The sequence below is a fragment of the Chrysochloris asiatica genome, unplaced genomic scaffold (genome assembly GCF_000296735.1).
Source record: "Chrysochloris asiatica unplaced genomic scaffold, ChrAsi1.0 scaffold00079, whole genome shotgun sequence".
Classification (NCBI taxonomy): Eukaryota; Metazoa; Chordata; class Mammalia; order Afrosoricida; family Chrysochloridae; genus Chrysochloris; species Chrysochloris asiatica.
Window position 1 is genome coordinate 722,169 of NW_006408597.1, and position 25,929 is coordinate 748,097.

Here is a 25,929-nt window from a genome sequence, read left to right on the forward strand (position 1 = left end):
AAAAAAAGAAAAGAAATGAAGTATTAATACATCGACAACATGGATGAACACTAAAAATATGCTCAATCAAAGAAGCCACACAAAATGCTATACAGTCTATGATTCCATTCACATGAAATATCCATAAGACAAAGAAATTCGATTAGCTGTTGCCAGGGACTAGGGAGTTACTCCTCATTTCTGTTTGGGGTAATAAAGATAGCTTTTGGAAATTGAGGTGATGGGGGCCCAAGTGTGAATGCACTAAACGCCAATGAACTGAATACTTTACAATGGTTAAAATGGTAGATTCCGTTATATGTATTTCACAATAAAAAGTAATTAACACACATAATTTTGAGAAAAAAAATTTAAACACAAAGAGTAAATAATCTACAAAATTATAAACAACCCTTTCAAGTGTAACAAAGCAATTTTATTTTCATTGTTCATGGCCCTTTTCCTATTATATGTGGTATCAGATTCTGTGAGGCAATGTTGTTAGGGCCACACCTGGCCCTGCTATCTGGGGAAAAGGTCATACCTACCTCCAATGACTCGGATAGTATTGTCTTTTGTCAGAATCGCCTCAGCATGGAACACCAAAACTGGGATTCTCCTGCAGCCTCCTGTCCACATGATACATGGATGATCCCTACAAAAAGGGAGGGGGGAAAAAAGCCTGATTGACAGCTCAAAATTGGAATTATCATATTTTCAACATATAAAGCACACACACAAATAACATACACATGTGTACAGCACACATGCTGCTGGTAAGGGAGGAAGTCAGCAGGGCCTGACTGGAGGATAGAGAGAAACGAGATCCTGGCTGACAAACATTGAGATCTAGAGCAAGTCTTGCCTAAAGAATGTTGTTTGGTGTTGCTCAGTGTCGTCAAGTCAGTCCCAGCTCATAGTGACCCTGGTATAGGGTTTCTGAGGAGTGGCTGGTGGGTTTGAACCACTAACCTGTGATTAGCAGTCCAGTGCTTAATTCCCCTCACTATTTGGGACAATCTGAGTTATGTTTTGGTCCCTTGCATCATAAGGAATCCTAAAAATATTCACAACAATTTATAGAAACCCTTTAGGATCTATAGGAATTGATGTGTTATAATTAATCACATAAGCAAAGAACAGTGAATATACCGTGGACTTCCAGAACGTATCTGTCTTGGAGGAAGTGCAGCCATAATGCTCCTTAGATGAGAGACTAGTGAGACTTCATCTCATTTACTTTGGACACAATATCAGGAGTGAGGAATCTTAGGAGAAGGACGCATGCTTAGTAAAGCTGAATTCTGGCAGAAAAGCAGAAGGCACTCCATGGAATGGATAGACAGGGTGGTTGCAACCACGGGATCAAACATGGTGAGTTTGACATAGGAGTGGGCACCGCTTCATTCTGTCATACACAGAGTGGCTATGAATCGGAGCTAATACAGTATAGGCCCTCTTCAAGTCAATTTGATGACCCATTCTAAAATTCTGAGCCAGGAACCCTAAACTAATACAGGGAATCTACTAAACCTACTTAGTTTAAAGAAAGCCTACACTAAACGGTCTGCGAGGACGTGGGGAGGACCCAGGACTCGGCAGTTTCATTCTGTTGTGCATAGATAGGGTCGCTATGAGTCGGAACTGACTCAGTGGCACCTAACAACATACGAAATTTTTCCCCCAGTAAAAAAAACCATAAAACAGAAAGAACTTGTGATTTTATTCTCTGCCCTCATCCTCAGGAAACCTCAGTTTAATAAGACAGATGGACACAAGGTGGCTTCAAAAAGTTCGTGGAAAATGGAATTAAAAGATAAGGGAATTTCCCCCATGACCTTCTGTTGTTGTTGTTGTTAAGTGCTGCTGAGTCAGTGCTGACTCATAGCGACCCCATGTATGGTTTCCGAGGAGTGGCTGGTAGAGTTTAACCACCAACCTTGAGGTCCACACAGACCTTTCAGTCCAATACATTATCCTGCAGCACAACACCAGGATTCCACAAACTTTGGAACACCCTATTTACTCAGGTTGGGGATGTGCATACCTTCAACCACCTTAGGGCGTTGAGATAGGAAGGGAAAGAAGACGTCATGAATTGAGGCCCTAATATAAGCCAACAATTAACCAAGAGCCTTCACTCCACATATCATCTCCTTAATCCTGTAGACACTACAAACTGAAGGCATCAGAGAAATAACTAACTCAAGGTCACACAGCTGGTTAAGTAAAGGAAGCAGGACTTGACCCTCAGTGCCTGTGTGCTTCCTACACTTTGCTTTCCTGATCACATTTCTGTGATAATCTGTATACAGAAGACCTTGAACACAACCCCTCTGAAACGCAACTAATCAAACCCCTTAGATGGAATAAGACCTACTTAGCCAGGATTTACATTGCTCTGACAAACTCATTTGGCCACACCCCTACCACAATGTTAGGCCAAGTCAGACTCTCCCACCCCAAGATACAAATGATCTACCAATCTTAGAAGTAAGGCAGTATTCAGACTTACTGGCAACTGCCAACAGCCTTTTAGTGAAAAAAGCAATGTGGGCACCATTCCGAGTTCATTTCGTGTTTTCTAAAAATGAATGCTTATTACTCTTGCTCTTTGACTTTAGTGCCCATTTGTGAGAAACGGGGTTTATAAGGTACATTTTTTAGCACCATGTTTTTGTGGTTTACGTGTCTGTTTGCTTTTTAATCTTAAACACCTGTAAAATGTGGGCCTCGGCCCAGATGATTCCTATCATCTCATCCAGCTTTAATTTTTCCTCTCTATTTCTAAGTCAGAGAATAGAGAAAAGCAAGCAGCCAAAACTACAGTCTTGGATGGAAACCTCGGAAACGATCCAGTTCCTTGTGAATCCAGCACTGGCTACAAACTGGCACCACTGTGCCATAACAACACTTACAAACAATGGATTGCTGCTACTACAAGTTAGAAATGCCTGAGCAGACCACACAGGCACACAATGAACAGATACACACTGAGAACAGCCAAGGCTCTTAGTATCTGAAGTCAAATCCCTGACGGAGATATCTTTTCACTACAACCTACGAAAAGTTAAGTTGTGGTTGCTGGGTGTTGTTGAATCACTCCAACTCAGAGAAACCTCACACAACCCACTGGCTTAGCCAGGGTGGAATGTTTCCAGGAGCACATCTCTAGAGCTTTGTCCCACAGAGCCTCTGGGAAGGTTCCAGCTGCCAATCTTTCAATCAGCATCCCAACACTTACCCACTGCCCCACAAGGGCTCCTTAGGAAAAGGTAAGAGGGGAACAAATAATTAATTCAACTTTGTAGAGTGTCATCGAATCTGTTCCACCTCATAGCAACTCTATATAGGATTTCAGAGGAGTGGCTGGTAGGTTTGAACCGGTGGCCTTGCGATTAGCAATCCAATGCTTATCCTATAGTGCCATAATACAATAAAGTCAACTAAAAAAAGGTGTTTAAAAAAAAAGTTAAGGCAGGAGCTAACTTGTCATTATAAGCAAGTTCCCACAAGGTGGTGCTAAAGGGAAAAGATTTGACAGAAAGTTAAAATTGGGACTTTAAATTGTTATTCACGCTAGAAGCTGGTATAAATTAAGAAAATTCTACAATTTTAGGCATGCAAGAACAAAGAGTTTAGGTGGTTAATGACAGTAATTGATTGCATACAATTAAAACCAGCTGTATATTAAACTTCACTGAAAACCTAAGACTACTTCAACATTTAAGAGCACTCCTGTGCTCCAGCCTACAGAACTCAAGGACAGAGCTACAAAGCAGCGGCCTCTGCATTCCTGCTTCTGTGTGTCTATTTGCACCATTTCCTGTTGTAACTGCATTGCTCACTTCCCTCTGGTTTTAAATCCTATCCAACAAGGATCAGTTCTAGCCTCACCACCAACCTGGGCCCTTCCCAGAGTCTGTGGCCCACAGTGATTCCTTCTTACTCTGACCTACTGTAGAACTCATTGTAAAATCATCTGTCCGTGATCTTTTAAACTGACATTTATGATAAAGACTAACATTAACGATTTTTTTCAGTGACTAAAGAAAGCCTGTATCAAATTTTTACATGAAAGTTTCGACATCTACATATTAATCTGTACTTGGGAACCATAAGCAAAATATACAAAAATGGTTCCTTTGCCTTTATTTCTTGACATAATGCCAAGGAAAATGGGGATTGCACAGTTTCTAGCCCTAAAGTCCAGGACTGCAAAGCATTAATACTTTAATGCAGCCTAGTTGAGCAGAGACTACCAGAAAGCAGAGAGTATCAGAAAGGAGCTCTGGTAACATAGTGGTTATGGATCGGGCTATGAACCGTAAGGTCAGCAGTTCGAAACTACCAGCTGTTCCACGGGAGAAAGATGAGGCTTTCTGCTCCCGTAAAGATTTACAGCCTCGGAAACCCTGTACAGGTAACAGGGTCGCTATGAGTCGGAACCAACTCCACGGCATATAACCACCACCACCAGAGAGTATCAGAAAGATGTTTACCTGTGCTCTTTTGACTATGCAAAGGTTTTTAACTGTGTAAATCATGACAAACTACAGATGACACTGCAAATAATGGGTATTCCAGAACACTTAACTGTGCTCATGAGGCACATGTACATAAACCAAGAGGCAGTTGTTAGAACAGACCAAGGGCATACTGAACGGTTTAAAATCAGGAAAGATGTGTGTCAGGGTTGCATCCTTTCACCATTCTTACTCAATCCATATGCTAAGCAAATAATCCAAGAAGCTGGATTATATGAAGAATGTGGCATCAGGATTTCAGGATTAGAGGAAGACTCATTAACAACCTATGATATGATACAACCTTGCTTACTAGAAGTGAAGAGGACTTAAAATACTTACTAATGAAGATCTAACACTACAGCCTTCAGTATGGATTGTACCTCAATGTAAAGAAAACAAAATCCTCATCACTGGACCAATAAATAAAATCATGATAAAGAGAGAAAACATTGAAGTTGTCCAAGACTTCATTTTGCTCGGATCAACCATCAACACTCACAGAAGCAGCAGTCAAGAAATCAAACAATGTACTGCATTAGGCAAATCTGGTGCACAAGACCTCTTTAAAATGTTGAAGACCAAAGATATCACTTTGAGGACTAAGGCACGCCTGACCCAAACTATGGTATTTTCAATCATTTCATATGCATGTGCAAGTTGGACGATAAATAAGGAAGACCGTAGAAGAATCGATGCATTTGAATTATGGTGCTGAAGAAGAATACACAAAGTACCATGGACTGCCAGAAGGACAAACATACTGTGTTGGAAGAAGTACAGCCAGAATGCTTCTCAGAAACCAGAATAGCAAGGCTTCATCTCTCATACTTTGGACATGTTATGAGAAGGACATCATGCTTAGTATAGTAGTAGGTCAGCGAAAAACAGGAAGACCCCCCAACAAGATGGACTGACACAGAGGTTGCAGCACAGGCCCGGGTAGTAATCTCAGTCTGTTGCCCACAGGATCACTGTGAACTGGAATAGACTTGACGGCACGTAACAACAACTTCTAAAAATGGCCTGCCCTTGTGCCATTATGAGTTCAACATGGGGTACTAACTGAAAGGTGGGGTGCCCACGAGCTGCTCTGGGGAACGAATATGAGGCTGGCTGCTGTTGTAAAGACTCACAGCCTTGGAAACCCTATAGAGCAGTTCCGCTCTGTCCGAAACGGTTACTATGAGTCAGAATTGATTTTATGTGGTTTTTTGTTTTTGTTTTTTTAATTTCTAAAATGTATCAAATCTAAGTCTATTGACTTAGGATTCCTAATGCTTAAAACAAGAGTCCTATGTTATTAAATGCTGTCAAGTCGATTTCAACCCATAGTGACCCTGATAGGGTTTCCAAGGAGCTTTGAACCGCCGACCTTGCAGTTCAAACTGCTTTGCAGTGTGGAAGTCTGCAAGTCTAGTGCACCACACCAAGTCTGGAAGTCTGGTGCGCCACACCAGGAGTCCTAAGGGTCCTATACACATGAGCTAATGGGACGAAATGGGCAGTCAAAAATCAACTGGAGGCAACTGGAAAAACTAGGTAGGACCGTAGGGGGCAGTGAGTGAGTGTATGTTAATGAGAGGAAACCAATTAGGAAAATGAGGGTGAGAATGGTCATATAACTTGAAGAATGTAATCAACATCACTGAATTGTATCCATAGAAACTGTTAAGTTGTTGTGTGTTCTGCTGTGTATATTTTTAGTAACAACAAAATTAATTTTTTTTTTAACTCAACAAGAGTTTGATAGGAAGAAGAACAAAAGGTAATAAAGTTTGAGTAGAAAAGAAATGGCACCTTCATTTTCACTAACTTCTACTAGAAATTTAGCATTTCTCAATTACGGATATTGGCAATAGCTTACAGCAGTATTACTATTTTCTGTGCCTTTGACTCTATCTGAAATTGTTGTTGTTGTTAAGTGCCGTTGAGTCAGTTCCGACCCATAGCGACCCTGTACAGGGTTTCCGAGGGTGTAAATCTTTACGGGAGTAGAAAGCCTCATCTTTCTCCCGCGGAGTGGCTGGTAGTTTCGAATCGCTGACCTTAAGGTTCGCAGCCCGATTTGGTAACCACTACGCTACTTTTAAATCATGACAGTTGTTCAAGCCTGACACGAATTGTGAGGATGGCGCAGGGACTGGGTAGCATTTTATTCTGTTGTCACAGGATCACTGAGTCCGAAAGAACTCGAGGGCAGCTAACAACAGATATATCAGAACATTATTAAACTCTAAATTAAGGTGGGTATTACCCTCCCTACTAGATCCCACGTAATCACATCTTGTCTAGACAAGATGTGACGAGGCTAGATAATGACTGAGACCTCTCCTAATAATCATTCGGCCACTAAATGTTGACACTCATTTTAGTGGCCCAGATACCTATGTGGCTTCCCACTTACTCCCACCCATAACGGTTTGTCAATAAAGGACCACCCCACAGACTCACAGTCTTACACCAACTAAGCATAAATCAGCTTTTATGGTATTTTAGAAAACACAAAATAAAATTTTATTTTATTTAGAAAATAAAATTTTATTTTCCCGTATTTTAAATTATCTTGTTTTTTGCATGTATTAATTTCAAAGCACATAAACTGTATCACAAATTTACTTGCTAAAAATATTTAAACTGCATTTAAATGTAATTGGTAGTCTTTAATGACATATACTTTAAGCCCTTCAAAACATTCTTCTGTTTTCAAGGGATCCATGACCAAAATTTAAAAAAATTCAGCTGGCAGTTGCCTAGAAGCAAGAATGGTAAGACTCTGTCTCACAAACTATGGACAAGTTATGGGGTCAGTCCCTACAAAAAGGACATTATGCTTGGTAAAGTAAAGGATCAGTGAAAAAAGAGGAAGACCTCAACAAGATGGCCTGACACAGTGGCTGTAACAATGGGCTCAAACCTAAGGACAGCTGTGAGGACGGGGACAGGACTAGGCAGTGTCTCTCGGTCACTACGTTTCAGAACTAACAACATGGCACCAAAAATGTAAGATTTCCTGGTCTAAGGTGAACCTAGGCATCAACTTTCATTTGTTCATTCAAAGTATTTATTGAGTACTGCTGTAGGATAAGCACTGGACACCTAACCAAAAGGTTGGCTGTTCAAACCCACCAGCTGCTCCTCAGAAACCCTACACAGGGTCACTATGAGTTGAAAACGACTCAATGGCACTTAACAACAACTACTATAGTATTTATTAGGTTGGACGGTTAGAAATCGCCAACATTTGAGTATTTTTCCATACCAAAATGGCAACTTCATGTCGTTCAACTTAATGTTTGTCAGGCCCAACCTCTAAGTTCACTGAAAACAGAGATGGCCATGCAGTTTAAAAAAAATAAAAAATAAAAAAATCTTGAAAATAGAAACACTAATGCTTGCAGAAGACATTAAAATCTTCATGAAATTAAGAACAGGCAGCACACAGAAATAAGAAGGCTACGAGCCCAGAGGGAATTACCCACTTAATTATCTTGAATGAGAATGACCCAAATATAATGACAAATTAATATTATTTTCTATGACCTAACAATGATGAAAAGGAGTCCTGGTGTAGCACTGTAGGATCAGCACTGGACTCCTAAACATAAGGTCAGCAGCTTAAACTCACCAGCTGCTCCTCAGAAATCCTATACAGGGTCACTATGAGTGGGATCCAATTAGATGGTACTTAACAATGAGAAGCCTTTCCCAAATGCTCACCAAATGCTTCAATAACTTTTTCCAAATTAAATAACTGATCTTCTACCTTATAACGAAAGGCTACCTCAAATTCAACACTGAAGTCAGTAAGAAGAAGAATGTCTTACATTCGTATGTTGCTGGTGGCTGTGTGCAGTCAAGTCGGTTCTGACTCATAGAGACCTTGTATAGCGTTTCCAAGGCCACAAGTCTTTACCAGAGCAGAAAGCTTCATCTTTCTCCCGTGGAGCGTCTGGTGGACTCAAACTGCTGACCCTGTGGTGAGCAGCCCAATGCATAACCCACCACATACATTACCAGGGTTCCTTACATCTGAATGGTACTTAATAATAGACAAAGTGAGTCCCTAAATTATCCCATTTGATCCTAACCACACCCCTGCAAAACAGACTTGGACAAATTACCTCAAATTTTCAGGTTGTACAACACACAACATATCCAATGGGACTCACAGAGAATCTTAAAAACTGACCTTAACTTTAAGCCAAAATCTCTACTGTAAGTGACAAGTAATTAAATTTGTTGCTTTTGTTGTTGTTGTGTTAAGTGCCATCGAGTCAATTCCGACCCATAGCGACCCTGCATAGGGTTTCCAAGGAGAAGGTGGTGAGATTGAACCATCGACCTTGCAGTTCAAATGACTTTGCAGTCTGATGCATTAGCCCACAGCGCCACACCAGGACTCTGTCGAATCGGTTCCGACTCATAGTGACCCTGTACAGCGTTTGTGAGAAGCAGCTGGTGGGTTGAACCGCCAACCTTGTGGTTAGCAGTCCAGTGTTTATCCTGCAGCACAACACCAAGGAGACAAAATAGCAAAGTGCTTCAAGATCAAGGAAAGCTAGGTCTGAATCTCAATCTATCACTTACTTTCCATGTATTCCTGAGAAGTTTCTTCATATTTATAAGGCTGAACTTAATAAAGTAGGAATAACCCTTCAAATAAAACAAGATACAGTATTTAAAGCCGTTACCCTTTATAACAGCTGCACATATCACAATCATTTATTTTTATTATGAACCTCCACAAATCAAGAAATGGTACTCTTAGCTGAAAGAATTTAGGAAAGCAATGAGTCAATAAACACAGCGCAGGCAACAGGATCCTAAAGTTCTGCTCCACAGTTGCCCTGGTGACTCACCCATGCTCTCTGTAGCACATCATTCTATCATTGGAAAGCCTTTTGAAAAAATTGGCATAACCAATGTCACAGAATTTAGAGACCTACTTTTCTTCAATATATATTATTGTTGTTAAGTGCCACTGAGTCAGTTCCTACTCATAGCAACCCTGTATAAAGTTTCGGAGGAGCGGCTGTGGGTTTGAACCGCTGACCTTGTAGCTCCAACTGACCTTGCGGTCCATTATCCTGCAGCGCCATACCTTCAAAATCTCCTATGTTGTGAACTTGGATCAAGAATTCAGTAAGAGCTACTACTTGTAGTTTACAACGTCTATTCTTAAGATCCCAAAGTAGAGCACAAACTGTGTGTGCTCGACTACTAGCCTACAGGTTGGCAGTCTGAGCCTATCCAGCTGGTCTACCGGAAACAAGGCCTGATGATCTGCTTCCATTAAAAATAATGCCAAGAAAACCGATGGAGCAATTCTACTCTGTAACACAGAGTCAGCACGAGTTGAAATTGACTGCACAGCAACTAACAACAATATTTGCTGATATTTACTCATGAGCCCAAGGACAGAGCCTTTGTCTTACTTCTGGTAGCTGATGGAGAACAAATAAGATACTGAATTAGATCATGGATAGAAGATAACACCAAAGAAAGAATATTGGATAGAAAAGAATTAAGTAAAAGAAAACTATTTTCCATCCTGAAGGCAAACAAAGGGTCAAATTACTTACTCTTGGCTTACCACCTCCTCATCCTCTGAGGATGACGCTGTTTCCTCCAGGTCCCGGGCCATCACGACTGGCATTTCCCTTGGGGTTTGTCATGCAGTCAGCAGACAGGGGGCCTCAGAGACCTTTCCTTGCAGATTCACTGGATCAAACAATTTGGGTGGCACAGAGTCCTGCAAGAAAGTGACCTAAAGCACAATGCAGCTGTCTATTTATTGACTATTGCTAACCATCTTCCAAATAATGAAATGAATCTATAATGAAATGGTGCCCAACCTTCAGGCTTACCTTCTCTCACAGTGCCTCCAACACGCCACAAAAATCAAGACTTTTTCGAACACACTGTCTGTGCTTTATGTATTAATCTGTTAAGTTCAAACTTCCTATTAATTTTTATAGACTAAAATTACAATGCACCAAAAAGGGAGACTTGTTTAACTTTTAAGAGTTTGATGCAGGTGGCTGATTGCCTAGATTTAATCTGGGTTAAAAATAAAAGCAAAAACTCAAGGTTTAAGACATGAAGTCAGCAGATGAGGGGCCAAATATTTCTTTATGACAAGCAAACTGCTCTCAGGTTTCCAGTGAAACAAACACAGCAACTGAACCAAAAGATTAATATAGTCTCCTCAATCAAGAGTCATATAAATAGTTGGGGGGTTGGGAGTGGGAAGAAAAGGCGAGAAGGGTCATTCGTCAAAATTATTCTCCTTTACTAAAAATCACACACTTTTAAACTAAGTCTCAAACAGATATTCAAATTGGGGTATTTCTACATTTTCATTTTAAATTGAAATAGTTTTCCATAGGGAAAAGTACTACGTGTTGGTTGAGGAGAGCTAGAAGACTAAACACTCCTGACAAAGAAAATGAAAATGTTTAAATTACCATAATCCCACTACCCAAAGATAACCACTTGATGTCAATCTTGCCAAACCTTTCATTCTCTGCAGTCATGTACACCATAAAGAAAAAACCAAAATTGACCCCACATTGAACCCTACAGATTTTCAGCGGAATGGGCAATATTGAAAACCCCAAAAGGCGTTCTTGGGAAAATTCCCTAGGTGATTTCTCGATCTTTCCCAAAATGTTGGGGAACTCCTTTAAATTAAAACAAACAAAACCTTCAAGCGAGCAAAGGATAACCATCTTTCCGCGACTGCAGGGTGATCTGAAGAGGATTAAGGACATCTGCCCAAAGAACGTCCTCGTCCGATAGGAATCAAGTCCCTCAATCCCAACCAGGCTCACCCCAATCCCAGGAGAGTCCGCAGATGCTCCCTCTAGGAGGAAAGGGGCGACTCCGCCGCAGCGTTTCAGCCCGGCGCGCCCGGAAGCCAGCAGCAGCTCCCGGGCTCTGAGAGGGAAGTGCAGCCGCCGGCGCCCGCCAAGACCCGGGAGCACACCTCCCTCCCTCGGGTAAAGAGCGCGCCGGCGCAGGAGTTTACCTGGCTCATCCTCCCATGGCTCCGGGCGGGCAGGCGGGGACCGCGTTCTGCTCCTACTTCCCTCCTCCTTCCCCTGCCTGGCTCCCGGCCGCCGCAGTCCGCTGCTTCCCCCGTTACTACAACAACCAACAAGCAACCGCCCGCTCGGAGCCACTGCGCAGGCGCCCGCCACCCGGCGCTGACAATGCTCGACTTCGGTCGCAGACGAATACCGTCACCACTGTCCAGCGAGGGCACAGAACCCTACCCTCAACGGCGCAGAAAGGGGGCTTGGCTTCTTTTATTCGCTTTCTTTTCCTCCGCCCCTACAGGGTTGGCTCCAGACCCAGAGTCCTTACTCAACAGGAGAAATCACTGCGTGGGCGGAGTACCTAAAATGAGGCTTGGAAAGCGGCAACCGCTGATTGGCAGTAAAGGGGTTCACTCCCCATCGCCTGCTCGAAGCAAAGCTGGCACAGCCAATCAAAGCGACGAATGACGGAAAGGACCCAATCCTAGAGCCGGACTGAAGGTGGGGGCGGGGACATATGTCCCAAGTGGACTCCAGGCTGGAGCTGACTTGGAGGACCTTCTTCGCGGCTGATAACTGCTTCTGCTGTTGTTACTGTGCAGGGAGTCCGAGCGCCAGGTAATGAAATTATGGGCTAGAAGACGGAGGATACAGATGTAGGTGTTTGTATGGCCTTTGTTTGAAAGGATCCGGAGAGTGTAGGAAAATGGGGGTGGTGTGGAAGGAAGATATCTTTTGAGGGGGAAAAAGCTTCAGAGACGCAGGAGTGGGGTTGGAGAAGGCTGCATAGGTTCGGAGAACGAATGGATGGATGAACGAATGAGCGACCTTCACTTTCTCGTGTAATCCTCATTGTAACCACCGAGGTAGGTCTTGCCTTTCCATTTTGCAGGTGAGGAAACCCAATCCTTACTGAAGGGTAAGGACCAGGATAGGAACTCCCTCCTGAATCTACGATTTAACACCGTAGCTTTGCTGGGACAAATTTAGGAATAAATGTTGGATAGTTTCTGGTGTGGCGCTGTAGGATAAGCACTGGACTGCTGCCCGCAAAGTCAGCAGTTCAAACCCACCAGCTGCCCCTCGGAAACCCTATACAGGGTGCCTATGAGTTGGAACCAACTCAAAGACGCTTAACAACAACAGTAAAGCGAAAGGAAAGGAGTCCTGTGGCATAGTGGGTTACACGTTGGGCTGCTAGCCACTATCTCAGTAGTTCAAATCCACCAGCTGCTCTGTGGAAGAAAGATGAGGCTTTCGGTTCCCATAAATATTTACAGCCTCAAAAACCCTATACAGGGTCGCTATGAGTCGGAACTGACTCAATGGCACACAACCACCACCAAGTTACAGGGATATTAGCATGAGGGATGATAGATCAGTTCAGAAGTGTGGCCATGTTCCACCCTCATCAGCTATTTGCCAGGATTTCTAAAAGGATTTCTTGAAGTGGAAGCCATTCGTTCTGTGGAAAAGGGAGGCCTTCCAGGTAACTGCATCTCCTGAAAGAAGATGGAGGATTTAGGCTCAAGGCTGTAACTGCCTGGAAAGGCCAAACCAAAAATCAAACCTACTACCATGGATTCTGCATTTGTAGCGAGCCTTTAGGACAGAGTTGTTGAACAGCTCCATTGAATTTCCAAGACTAAATATGGGAGAAGACAGACTCCAGGGGGAGCATCCGGTGGGTTTGAACCACCAATCTTAAAGGTTACAGCCCAGTGTTTAACCCAGTGTGCCACCTCCTCTCTCTCTCTCTCTCTCTCTCTCTCTCTCTCTCTCTCTCTCTCTCTCTGTCTCTGTCTCAGTTGGGTAGTATAAAGCCATGCTGAAATTTACACTGCCAAAGTGACAGAGAGCCTGGTAGTTTACTACTACCTCACACCAAGAAGTTAACCTCTCAGCAGGTAAGCTGTGGGCCAGAACACCTGAATCAGAAGCGACCTTGTCATTATTAGTGTCTTTGTCCAGGTGAGTTTGATTTAACCCTTTCGTGACCTCTGGGATATATATAACCCACCAACATTTTCAGCCTCTCAGGTTTCTTGGGAAGCTGCTAGCCCAGTAGTAGTAGTTGCTACTGCCTCAGAAGGACCTGCGTGAAGCTGAAGAAACAGGCTGCATCCCACCAGTCCTACCATTAGAGTACACTTGGGACATATCTGTGACATATAATTGTGTCCAAATCCATATTACTGCTAAAAAATTTTTTTTTGTTTTTCCTCTTGATTTCAGCTTGCCTTCCATTACTGAAAAATACATGGTACCAACAAAAAAATACTCAAAGCAGAAATTATTTGGTCATGAAAAGGTTAAAATTACAATAATTGAAATCTCTATTCAGCAAAAAGTGATATACGCTTTAAAAAAAAAAAAAGTAATGTATTTTCCATGCAGACTGTAGATAAATATGGTATGCTTGTCTTCCTCAAACATGGAAACTTGATCAAAACATCCCCAACAGGGAGGCAGTATTGCAAAGTCAAGTTATAGGGGAGCAAAGTGGCTCCATGTGACAAGCACTGGACTGCAAACCATAAGGTCTGCAGTTCAAGTTCCCCAGCCGTTCCTCAGGAGAAGGATGAGACTTTCTGCGCCCACAAAGATTTAAAGCCTCGGAAACCCTATACAGGGTTGCTATGAATCAGAACCAATTTGATGGCACTTAACCACAACAACCTTGTTATAAGGGAGCACAGTGGCGCCATAAGATAAGCACTGGACTACAAACCACAAGGTCCGCAGTTTGAGCCTATTAGTTGCTTCTCGGGAGAAAGATGGAACTTTCTGCTTCAGCAAAGATTTAAAGCCTTGGAAACCCTTTACAGGGTTGCTACGAGTTGGAACTGACTCAATGGCACTTAACCACAACAACTTTGTTATAAGGAGTCCTGGTGTAGCATGGGACTGCTAACCACAAGGTTGGTGGTTCAAACCCACGAGTCACTCCTCTGCAGCCCTCTGCAGAACTGCTGTGACTCAGAACCGACTCGACAACACTTAATAATAAGCACCTTGTTCTAAGTATTAAATAAGATAGCTACGTTATGGCCTTCACACAGTGTCCGTAATAACTTCTTGTTGTGCGCCACTGAGTCACTTCCAACTCAGAATGATCCTGTATAGGGTTTCTGAAAGTGGCTGGTGGGTTTGAACTGTCAACCTTGTGGTTAGCAGTCCAGTGTTTATCCTATAGTCCAGTGCTTTGATCAATTCTCTTGGAGCCCAACATCATGCTTGCTGATTCCTTCTCAGTAAATTTTCTCCTTAATTCTCAAGTTGCAGCAGCTGATTTATTTTTAAGTTTGAGACTGTTCAAATGTATGGAACATGATGTGCTTGAGACCCAGAGTAGAGATAAACCTCAGGATGCAAGTACTGACCTCTCACCAGAGGTGCCACTCAAAGGTTGTACAAACTTGGAAGGATCTATCATTGATGGCGAGGCAGGTGTCTAGTAGATTTATAATCACCTTTGAGCCACTTCCCTTACAGAGGAATAAAATGAAAAACGAGGCTTGATGCAAACTGTAGAACTGATTCTAGCCAAGAGGGGGAGTTCTGATTTGGGGCTGTATTTTGTAGAAATTGGGTAGACAGACTTGGTGGTGGTGTGCTGTCTAGTCAGTTCCCACTCATAACAATCCTGGGTAGGGTTTCCAAGGCTTTATATCTTTGCGGAAGAGGAGACTTTCATCTTTCTCCCGCAGAGCGGCTGGTAGATTTGAACAGCTGACCATGCAGTTAGAAGCTCAATGCGCAACCCACCACGCTACCAGGGCTCCTTGGACAGAAAGTAAGCCAAACTAAAACAAAAGTTAGTGCTGTGGAGTTGACTCAGACCGGTGGTGGTTATGTGCCGTGGAGTCGGTTCCGACTCATAGTGAGCCTGTACACTGAGGCTGTAAATCTTTACGGGAGCAGAAAGCCTCTTTCTCAGGCGGAACAGCTGGTAGTTTCGAACTGCTGACCATGCGGTTCGCAGCCCGATTCATAACCACTACGCTACCAGAGCTCCTTCTACTCATTGCTTATTGCAAGCTGTACTATTTGCATAACTGAATATGGAGCCCAATTTCTATAAGCCTTACACTGAGACAATTATTATTTTATAGGGACAATTATTCACCTTCTTTTCTTCTTGTCCCTTCTCTCCATTTCGTTTCCCCCCTTGGGTTTGTCATTTCCACCCACTGCATCACACCTATCCCTCTGGTAAAGGTTTAGGATAAATATTCTAAGACAGCCTGCTGGCCCTGTGAGGTAAGAAACTGGGCGTGGATGAGCCTAAGGAACTCGGAGAACAATGTATGAAGTGATTGACCAACTAAGCTTAGTAGAGCCCAGGAGTGGGATGCAGGTCAGTCCCAGAGCTGACAGGGCTTAGGGTTGCAATAGACTGAAGCTTACCATCTCACGCCCTCGGCCTTTATTTCCAAGGCAGAAAGCCCTGTGAGAGTGGAGGAGAGTCATGGGCCGTTTCCTGAATGTGTTACGCAGCTGGCTGGTGATGGTGTCCATTATAGCTGCTGGGAACACACTGCAGAGCTTCCGAGACCACACCTTTCTCTATGAAAAACTCTACACTGGCAAGCCAGACCTTGGTAAGAAGTCAGAGGACAGCATCACTGAAGTGACCATACCCGAAAACTTAATAAGCAAACAAAACGCAGGTGGCATTTCCCCCTCCGGCCTGCCTACTAAACCCTTCACCCTTAAGCAGGACCCAAGAATGTGGTTTTTAAAAGCTTCAGGTGGTTCTGAGGCTGCCTAATCTAGCCTTTGAGAACCACTGGAGTGGATAGCATATGGCCTTTTCCCCCATCCCCAGCTTATCTGATTATCTTTTCATTCATTTTATGCCAGCCTGAGAGATTCGTCAGTATAGAAAGTACTGTAAGAACAGGGAAGGAGCTGTTCATTGGTGAAACTTAATACCTCACTAAAAGCCATACCACCAAACCTACTGCTATCGAGTCGATCCCTCTAGGACAAAGTAGAACTGCCCCCAGAGGGTTCCAAAGCTGTGGTTTGTATGGACGCGGACTCATCCTGAGAAGCTGCTGCTGGCTTCAAACCCCCGACCTTTCGGTTAGCAGCTGAGTTCTTAACCACTTTACCACCTTTGTTGTTAGGTGCCATCAAGTCAGTTCTGACCCTGTGCACAGCAGAACTAAACCCTGCCCAGTCCTTTCACTGTGGCAGTCCACCTAACTGAGGTCTTGGTTTTTGCTGACTATTTTACCAAGCAGGATGTGCTTAGGGACTGGTCCCTCCTGATGACATGTCCAAAGTACGAGAGACCTAGTCTTGCCATCCTCAGTTCTCAGGAGCATTCTGGCTGAATCTCTTCCAAGACAGATTTGTTGGTTCTTTCTGGCCATCCAGGGTACTTTGAATATTCTTTGCCAACCCCATAGTTCAAATGCACCAATTCTCCAGCTTCCTTATTCCTTGTCACTCTTTTACATGCATATGAAGCCCTCTTCAGAAATCAGGTTGTGGCAGACCTAGTTTACATTCCTTGTTACAGATGAAGAGCTATGAGACCCAGGTCATCCCAAACTGTGACACAATCGAAGATCCGTGATGGGCTTGCCGGCTCTCTGAACCTCTCTGCTGAGAGAGTTTTCAGATTTCACTGCATTCATATGTGGGGTAGTTGGACTTGCAGCGTAGTTTTCCAGCAGCTAACAATGCTCTGTCACATGGGTAGCTAACCCAGATTCAGGCTCTGACCTGGCCCATTTTTCTGCAACATCTGGGTGTAAAAATGAAACAAAGTGGGCTACGGCTCATTATGAACCAAGCTCCTACACATTAAGAGCAAGGCAACTGGAAAAGTGGGCAGGACACTTGAATTTTCTCAGCCTCAAACACTGCCCTGGACAGTCACAAATGCTGGGCTCTCTGAACTAGCCTTGCATTTTCAAGCTGAGACAGAAAGCCCAGAGGTCCTAAGATTTGCTAAAGGGCACGGAGCTGAGCAGAAGGTGTGTGCGCCTGTCCCAGAAGTGGAGACTGCCTTCTCTCTCATGGACTCTACTGACCAGGCCAGTGCTCTGGGACACTGCAGAATTTCAGTGGGTGCACAAGCTGGGGGTTATTGTTACTGTCGAGCTCATTCCAACTCATGGTGGTCCCTTGTGCACAGAGTAGAGCTGCCCCATCGCGTTTTCAAGACTGTGACCTTTCGGAAACAGATGGCCAGGCCTGTCTTCTGAGGGGCTTTTGGGTGGGAGTCTGGGGAAGACTGGCAAAATACGCCTCTCCAGTATTTCACCAACTCGAGAAATGTGCTCAGTCTTTTCATCAGAAGATAAATTGGTTTATGAGGAGTGTGGCTCTTCAGGACTAAAAGCTAGATCGTCCATATGCACAGAATCTGGTATTGCTGTCTGGTATTCCAAAGAAGGGAAAGTCCATAAAATCCAACTAAACAGGCGTTTCAGTTGGAACATTCTCTTGCCTGGGAGACCAGCAAAGAGTGGTAGCTTTGTTTTCATCATTTGGGCATTTTCAACTTGTTAGACGTCTTAGATAAATGGCTCTACATTTAAGTCACTCAGGCAGGGGGCTGCCTAGAAAACATTTATACCCAGGGCCTACCTCAAAATAATATGGTTTAATTGGTTTGCTAGGCAGCTCTTGGTGTTTCATAAAATTCTTCCAGTGGATTCTAATGACTAGGATTAAGAACCGCTATTTTGGTAGTCTATGACCCATACTTTCAGAATGAGTTATTTGATACAGCTGTGTCAGAACCAACACAAAGAGCAACATGTCCCAGGCAAACAACTAAAAGCATTGTTCCGTTACTATCTGCACAGAAAACCAATCTGGTTTGGACGTTGTTCAGATAATGTAGATCTGGACGCAGGAGACGTAGTTCTCTTACTGGCCAGATGTGGACACCTCAGTCGGCCCCAGTAGCTCTGTGTTTTCTCCCGGATCCGCCTAGAAAGTCTGCTGGACTCCTCCTAGGCATCTTGTGCTGACAGCCCAACCTCGGCACTGCTCCCCTTAGCCTGTCCGGAAACAGTCTCAGAGCTACCGCCAAGCTAGACTGGCTTCAGGCAGCAGAGGGGAAACACTATCAATCCAGGGCTCTTTGTTGGATTTCTCCTCTTAGCACACTTTACCGAACTACACACATTTGACGAGGGGCTAAGTGCTTCTCATTCTGCCATTCCTTCTAAATCCCATCTAGCACCGGCACATCCCAGCCAGAGGGAGTTCAGGCCCAGCTCCCCACCCACCAAGACCACCAGTGAAGTAGGGGGAACCTGGAGGGAACCCCAGCTGGCCACTTCTCAGCACTCTTGCTTTTCTCTGCTCCACAGTGAATGGTCTTCAAGCTCGGACTTTTGGGATCTGGACACTGCTTTCATCCGTGATTCGCTGCCTCTGTGCCATCGACATCCACAATAAGACGTATGTAAGGGGAGGAAGAGCTGTAGCACCCTCTCATTGGAAATCAGTGCTAGGCATGCCCATTGTCCCCACCCTTGTTGTTGTTGTTATGTGCTGGGGAGTCGGTTCCAACTCATAGCGACCCTGTAGAGGGTTTCCGAGGCTATAAATCTTTATGGGAGCAGAAAGCCTCATCTTTCTCCTGCGGAACAGCTGGTAGTTTCGAACTGATGACCCTGAGGTTAGCAGCCCGATTCGTAACCACTACGCTACCAGATTTCCTTGTCCCCACCATTGATGAACCATTAATCATTTTGCATATTAGCCTAGAATGTGGATCATGGAAAGTGAGTAGGTTCCGGTTGTAAAAGGAGTTAACAGTTATTAAAAGTGTAATAGTTATTAAAGACCATCATTAAAGTCTGAAACATCTGTAAAACTGACATAGCAAACTGGCAGTGCAGAGCAAAACCCAGTGCCTGCAGCCTCCATCTCTTTCCTAAACACCAGGCCACTCACTGCCATGGAGTCAGTTCCAACCCAGAGCAACCCTAGTTTCCGAGATTACAGATCTGTGGAGAGCAGGCAGCCTCATCTTTCTACTGAGGAGCAGCTGGTGGGTTTGAACTGCTGACCTTGTGGTTTCCCATCCAGTGCTTATCATACAGCACCACCAAAGTTCCTGTTTCCTAAAGGACCAGGCTTTCTTCTACTAAAGTAGAATAAGGGAGTCTGCCCTTGGTTCGAAAATATTGGGGTTGTGGGGTGCCAGGGGAAGCAATCCCTCCAAGGCTAAGAGCTATCATAAAGAGCTACTTACACTGTGTTAGGTACTATATGTAATTGAGAGATGATTTAAGGTAAACTGTAGGTTATGTGTAAATACTGTGTCATTTTATATAAGGGATTTTGCATCCTCACATTTTGGTATCATGGGGGTCCTGAAACGAACCCCCATGAGTACCAAGGGGCAACTAACTGTTTAGAGTGGCCACCCATCCACACCTTTATTGGTTCCCACTCCTCCACCTTAGGAATAAGCAGGAATGGACATAAACCACAGTCCCTGAAAAAGAGGGGCCCACAAGTCAAGGCAAGGAGCCCTGCTAGTCTAGTAGATGGCGAGCTGGGCTGCTGACCACAAAGTCAGCAGTTCAAATCTACCACCTGTTCCAAGGGCAAAAGATGAGGCTTTCTGCTTCCGTAGAGATTTGCAGCCTCAGAAACCCTATCCAGGGTCACTGTGAATCAGAAGCAACTCGGAGGCACATCACCACCACCATCACCAGTCAAGTCAGTAGTTGATTAACTCTCAACTCTACCGTCTCTCGGAGTCCTGGTGTGTGGCGCTGTGGGCTAATGTGTCAGAACTGCTAGGTTGGTGGTTAAAGCTCACCAGCTGCTCCTTGGAAAAAATATACAGCTGCGGGTGGTCTTAGGCTCTGGTCTAGAGGATGCCTGGGTAAAGGTTTAGTACTGCCTTTGGCCACTGGGGGGTGCTCAAGCATTCTTCCCAGCAGACACCCTCACAGTCATGGTGGAAACTCAGGTCACAGTGCCAGCCAGCTTCACTTCACTTCACACTAAAAGACCTTTACTCCATGCTCATAGCATCTAGAGGGGGAAGGAGGGCCAACTCTTTATAGAACTGCTCTTATGCCAGGAGTTCCACCTCTGTGACCTTGATTAAGTCTCCTCATAACAGCCCTGGTACCTAGGGATTCCTTGTTTGGCACATCAGAATGTCAGGGACCCAGTTCATTTAAGCTGAGGAAGACTGATGCAAGTGGGATTTGATGCGGACTATTGGCTCTGAGATCTCTCCAGTTTTCTTTGAACTTGAAACTGTGGTTTACTTGTCCTAGATTGACATATATTTTTGGAAACAGTATGGTTTAGTGGAAACTAAAGAATCAAACAAGAAAACAGGTCTCTGTTCTATCAGTAGCTAGTTTTATGGCAACAGTGTTATTACTTACTCTTCCTGTTACACCTGCCGTTTCTTCATCTGTGAAATGAGACTCACGTGTCTGTTGTACCTCTCAGAGTGCCTAGGAGAGACAGGGCATTGACCGTTTGAGTGACCTTTGCCATGCTCTGTCTTTGGTTTGTTGTGCTTTGGTAGTCAGCAAAGAGAACTCAGCCTGATCCATACCCGTATTATCCATCCATTTCCTCCTGTCCCAGGACAGCTGCTGCATTCCTAGTTCCAGCTCTCTGCTACCCTAGGACTTTGATCTGTGTACTCTGATCCTCTTCCCTTCCTGCTGGAAACTCAGAATCCACACCCATGCAAACAGATGTACTGAGCGTATGACAGCCGGCGTCTGACCTGACCCACTGCCATTGAGTGGTTCTGATTCATGGTGGCCTGATAGGACAGAACAGCCCCAGGAGGTTCCCAAGGCTGTAATAGTTACAGAAACTGACTGCCATCTTTCTCCCACAGAGCAGCTGATGGGGTGCAAACCGCCAACCTTTTGGTTAGCAGGCGCCCCACCAGGGTTCCTTTGAAGCAAACCCAGGCATGACGAAAGTCAATTGAGATAATTTCTTACCTCTGGGGAGGGAAAGAGAACTGGATCAAGGTGGGATACACAGGATGTTTTATCTGTTGTCTGTAGCATTTTCTTTCTTTGAAAAAAGTACCCAGAGTAAATACGTTAAAATGCTAAGGTGTGGTGGAGCTGGGTATTGGTTGCGTAGGAGTTCATGATATTACTATTAGTTGATTATCTCATTTCAATAGGTTCTAAATGTTTTATAAGGAGCTTTGGTAGCGTAGTGGTTACCATTCAGGCTGCTAATCTCACGATCAGCAGTTCGAAACTACCAGCTGTTCGTGGGAGAAAGATGAGGCTTTCTGCTCCTGTAAAGATTTACAGCCTTGGAAACCTTGTACAGGGTTGCTATGAGTTGGAACTGACTCCACGGCACATAACAACAACAACAACAGATGTTTTATAATTTTTTAAAAATACCATCTATGTGTGTGTGTTAGCAATCCGAGTGTTTGATCCTCCTGTAGCCCATTTTCTCCACCCATGGTCAAAGCTGAGAGACGAGTTCTCTTCCCATGGTTGTCTCCATGTCCTCTGTCTGATCACCTTCCCAGACTAAGTCACAGTAGAACAGCCAGTTCTTTCGATGCAGGAGCATCTAAAAGCCTCCCTGTTCAGACCTTGGTTCTGTGACATCCCTCACACCAGCACAGACAAGCCCACAGCCGGGCACCTGCCAGGGAGGCTTTGACTGCAGAGACAGCCAATTTGGAAAAGAAGCAAGTGTGAGCGTGGCTGACCCAAAAGTGCTCTCATCACCTGAGACTGCCATAAGCCAGATCTGCTGTGTGGGCGTTGGGCCCTCCACCTTATTAAGACTGGATTGTTCACTCTGGATGCCTGGACCAGCCTCTCCGTTCAGCAGACTGAAATCTTCACTTTGCCTTATTGTTCGTTAATGCTGACTTATGATGACCCCACATAGAATTGTCAAGGCATTGACCTTTCAGAAACAGATTGCTAAACCTGTCTTCCAAGGCACCTACCTCTGAGTGGGCTGGAACTGCTAACCTGGCAGTCAAGTGCTTAGCTATTGAGCGCCTCCTCAGTTTTGCCTGACTGGGAATCATTTGATAGGATCAGCTCCTCAGGTCTGTGGCAGGAATGAGCCTCCTATCCTGGGCCTTATTTATGTGTACGAAGTCAGAGTGATACTCTTCCTACTTCATGGCGCACAGGCCAGAACCTCAGTTCCCTTTCTGTCTGTCCCCTTGTAGGCTCTACCACATCACACTCTGGACCTTCCTTCTTGCCCTGGGCCATTTCCTCTCAGAGTTGTTTGTATACAGGACAGCGGCTCCCACGATTGGTGTCCTGGCACCCCTGATGGTGGCAAGTAAGCATCCGTAACCACCAGCCCCCAACCTCAACCCTCCCACGGGAGCTCCCACTGCCAGGCTGGAACGGGAGAGTAGCCCGGCAATGGGGACCACTAACCCATTCTCTGTCCTGAAGGTTCCTCGATCCTAGGCATGCTGCTTGGGCTCCGGTACCTGGAAGCAGAGCCAGTGTCAAGACAGAAGAAGAGAAACTGAGGCCACACTCCCCCTCCAGGACTTCACCGTCTTCCACCTTTGCTGTCCCCGCCTTCCTTCTCTTTGCCCTTTAGTTCTTTTTGACCTCTCATTGGCCCTTTTATCCACTTCTAGGCTTTAAGCTTTTTTTTTTTTTTTTTCACATTTAAAATTTTTTTAAAATACAACATACACACAAAAAAAGCATATGATATGTTTGGACAATTTAAAGTGAACACGATACCTCCAGGTCAGGAAACTGCCAGCCCCTCAGAGTGTAACCTTCCCCCACCCTTATAATTGCAGCCTTTTCCTGGCTCCCTTTCCAACCTTTTCTGGTTTTTCCTTTGATTTCTGTCCCTTGGTTTGACTTGTGTGCTGGATACATGTGAACTGGAGAGCTAACGCTGATGCCTCTCCCAGAGCAGCTGTGATCACGGGGCGTCCTCCCAGCCTGGGACTTGTGGCTGCTGCTGGACCCAGGTATCTGCGCCATCTAAGGACCGGGCGGATCTAGGAAGGGCTCCCCTGGGAGGGAACAGGACCATGGCTCTCCTACAGGTGGACAGGGTCAGGAGACTATTTTTAGACCTTCTGGTCAGCTGTATTTATGTAAAGAATTTTGTAATAAATAGAAAAACCCTCTTATTGGCCATTGTACTTTGACCTCCCCTAAGAAAAGAGCCCCCTGCCTCCTCTGAGCCCTAAAGTAGGATAATCACAGCTCTCTACCTGCCCAGGTACACCAGAGTGAATAGAATGGCTGTCTCCAGCTCCTTGGTGTCGCTTGCTTATTTCTCAGATGTTTGGAGCCTTATCTTCCTCCTCTCTGACCATCTTTAAGATTCTATGTACCAGTTCTTGTTTTCTTCTTGGGAAGAAACAGATTCTAGTGAAAGAAGAGGCAGAGCGCAGAATCAGGCAGAACAGAAGAAACAGCAGCCATGTCCAGGAAAAGGGGAGCACTAAACCTGAGTGAACGGTTCCCTGAAGACGCCTCCCTGAAGGTCTCCTCACTGGCTGAGCCATCACCCTCACCCACAGCCTCAAGACTCAGAGCTCATTCATCACTCGCTTATTTACTGCACATTCAGTCCACACCAGACACTTGGGCTATAGCACTAAACAATATAAGCAATGTCCCAGTTCCTGGGGACCATACATTACAGTCAAGAAAACAGACAACCAAGAAGTCAACAAATGAAAGAACAATGTTCTTAGTGCTAAAACCCCTAAAGAAGATACTGTGAACAAGACAGGTGTGTAACTGAGATTGGGTCATCAGGAAAGGCCTCACTCAAGGTGGGATGTGAACTGAGACTTGAAAACCTAGGAGATAGCTGTCCTAAGATACGGGGCAGAGCAAGCAGCAACTAGAAGGTAGAAACATTCTGTCTCAAGGAGCAGCATTAGGTCAGTGTGGTAAAGAGTCAGGGAATGACGGGTAAACGATAAGGTCAGAAAGGGAGGCAGGGGCCATGTAAGGCCATGGTAGGAAGCTTAGAGTTTATACTTAGGTGTGTTGGGAATTCCGTATCAGTTCTCTTGAGGTGAAAATGTACCCAAAGCTGGCTTAAACAATAAGGATAACATTGGCTCACGTAAGTGTTACGTTAAAAGGATTGTAGACTTCAGAAATGGTTTGCTCAGGACTCCAGCGCCCATTGTTTGGCATTGTTTTTGCCTCGGTCCTCTTCTCTGTGTTGACCTCATCCTCAGCTTGGCTTCCCTCTTGGCGCTGATCATGGTTGCAGCAATTCCAGCCCTCACAGCCACACACCACTCCTCCAAGGGCTCAGTGGTGGGAGCGGCCTTTTCCTTATTGTAAGGAACGAAGAGTAGCAGTGATCTACAGAGAGTGAACGCCTCAGTGTAGGTCCACCTGAGGCCACTGAAGAAACAAACATAAATGATGAGTGGAGTGCTTTAAGCATATGTGAGAAATAGGGCTGCAGATAAGTAAAGGCAAGATCCCAAAGGCTAAGGCAGGTAAAATATATCACAGACACTTGAAGTGGTAGTCATCTTCAAAGCTCGGGCCTGGCTCCCTTCCCAGATGACTTAAAGTGGAAGCATAATGGCTTTCCAGCTAAGAACTGCTAACAGATATGGTGCCAGCATGTTACAGGCAGAGTGTGTGTCCCGTGAGGAAATGTACAGAAAGCTGGTAGCATCCAAGTACCAGCTCTAAAGTGAGTGTGGTTGGGAAGGGATAATCCAGAAGAAAAACAAAGTGGAACTGCAGGTGCTACTGGGCTTAAGCTTGGGACTTTGGTCAGAGCCAGTGTCTGGTTGGTGTGATCATAGAACAAACACTTCAGCCCACCTTTGAGGTCGAGCCAGAAACAACAATGCAGTTTGGAGAGCGAGCAGTCAGTGTCACATCCTGGGCACGGAGCTGCAATTCCTGTGAAGGCAGACTAACTTGCACAGCCTTGTCTTCAAAAACCTCACTCTCTGGGATGGTAACATCTATAGAAACGGGAGACCCTCCTCTGTGCAAGGCCCCAGAAGCCCCTCTTCTAGCCCTGGCTTCCAGTCAGCCCTCTAACACTAAAGCAACTGAGTCTGGAGAAATGTGTAATCATCTCATTGTTAATGTGCCTTTGAGTCGGTTCTGACTCAGCATGGGGACTACCAAATTCCCACTCCGAGAATCTTTTATTGCCTTAAAATGTCTGGCATTACAAATAGAAAATACAAATGATGATTTCAGAATAAGGCAACTGATTTGGTAAACATTTTGTTAATCCATTATGAAGGTTTCAAGAGTAAGCACTGTTCTCGTAATGAGAACCGGGACACCTCTCCACCCTTCTCGCACCCCCAATCGGTCCCTCACCAAGAGTGGGAACTCCTTTTACTGCATCCGGGACATGTGTCCCCGGTTCAC

At 44.7% G+C, this 25,929-nt stretch overlaps 2 protein-coding genes across 2 annotated transcripts in view; one reads left to right on the forward strand and one right to left on the reverse strand.

The window, feature by feature from the left end:
* Positions 1-11,703, reverse strand: part of TTLL5 (tubulin tyrosine ligase-like family, member 5) — a 343,961-nt gene extending 332,258 nt beyond the window's left edge. Inside the window, exons 1-3 of the mRNA XM_006865602.1 lie at positions 11,539-11,703; positions 10,091-10,260; positions 528-634 (exon numbers count right to left, since the gene is read on the reverse strand). Of these exons, the coding sequence (XP_006865664.1) occupies positions 528-634; positions 10,091-10,164 (181 nt within the window). The 5' untranslated portion in view covers positions 10,165-10,260; positions 11,539-11,703. The remainder of the gene's footprint in view (positions 1-527; positions 635-10,090; positions 10,261-11,538) is intronic.
* Positions 11,704-15,988: 4,285 nt separating this feature from the next.
* On the forward strand, positions 15,989-23,100 carry LOC102823095 (chromosome unknown open reading frame, human C14orf1). Its single transcript, XM_006865512.1, has 4 exons — positions 15,989-16,152; positions 18,892-18,982; positions 22,740-22,858; positions 22,978-23,100. Exons 1-4 carry the CDS (start codon positions 16,020-16,022, stop codon positions 23,055-23,057), a joined length of 423 nt encoding a protein of 140 aa, XP_006865574.1. The 5' UTR covers positions 15,989-16,019; the 3' UTR covers positions 23,058-23,100.
* Positions 23,101-25,929: the final 2,829 nt, after the last annotated feature.

Bases quoted from the DNA above. Each gene is read 5' to 3' on its own strand.
- LOC102823095 (XM_006865512.1), top strand. From the start codon at position 16,020: ATGGGCCGTTTCCTGAATGTGTTACGCAGCTGGCTGGTGATGGTGTCC. The intron at 18,983-22,739 runs GTATGTAAGGGG...GTCCCCTTGTAG, and splicing joins ATCGACATCCACAATAAGAC to GCTCTACCACATCACACTCT. The intron at 22,859-22,977 runs GTAAGCATCCGT...TCTGTCCTGAAG, and splicing joins GGCACCCCTGATGGTGGCAA to GTTCCTCGATCCTAGGCATG.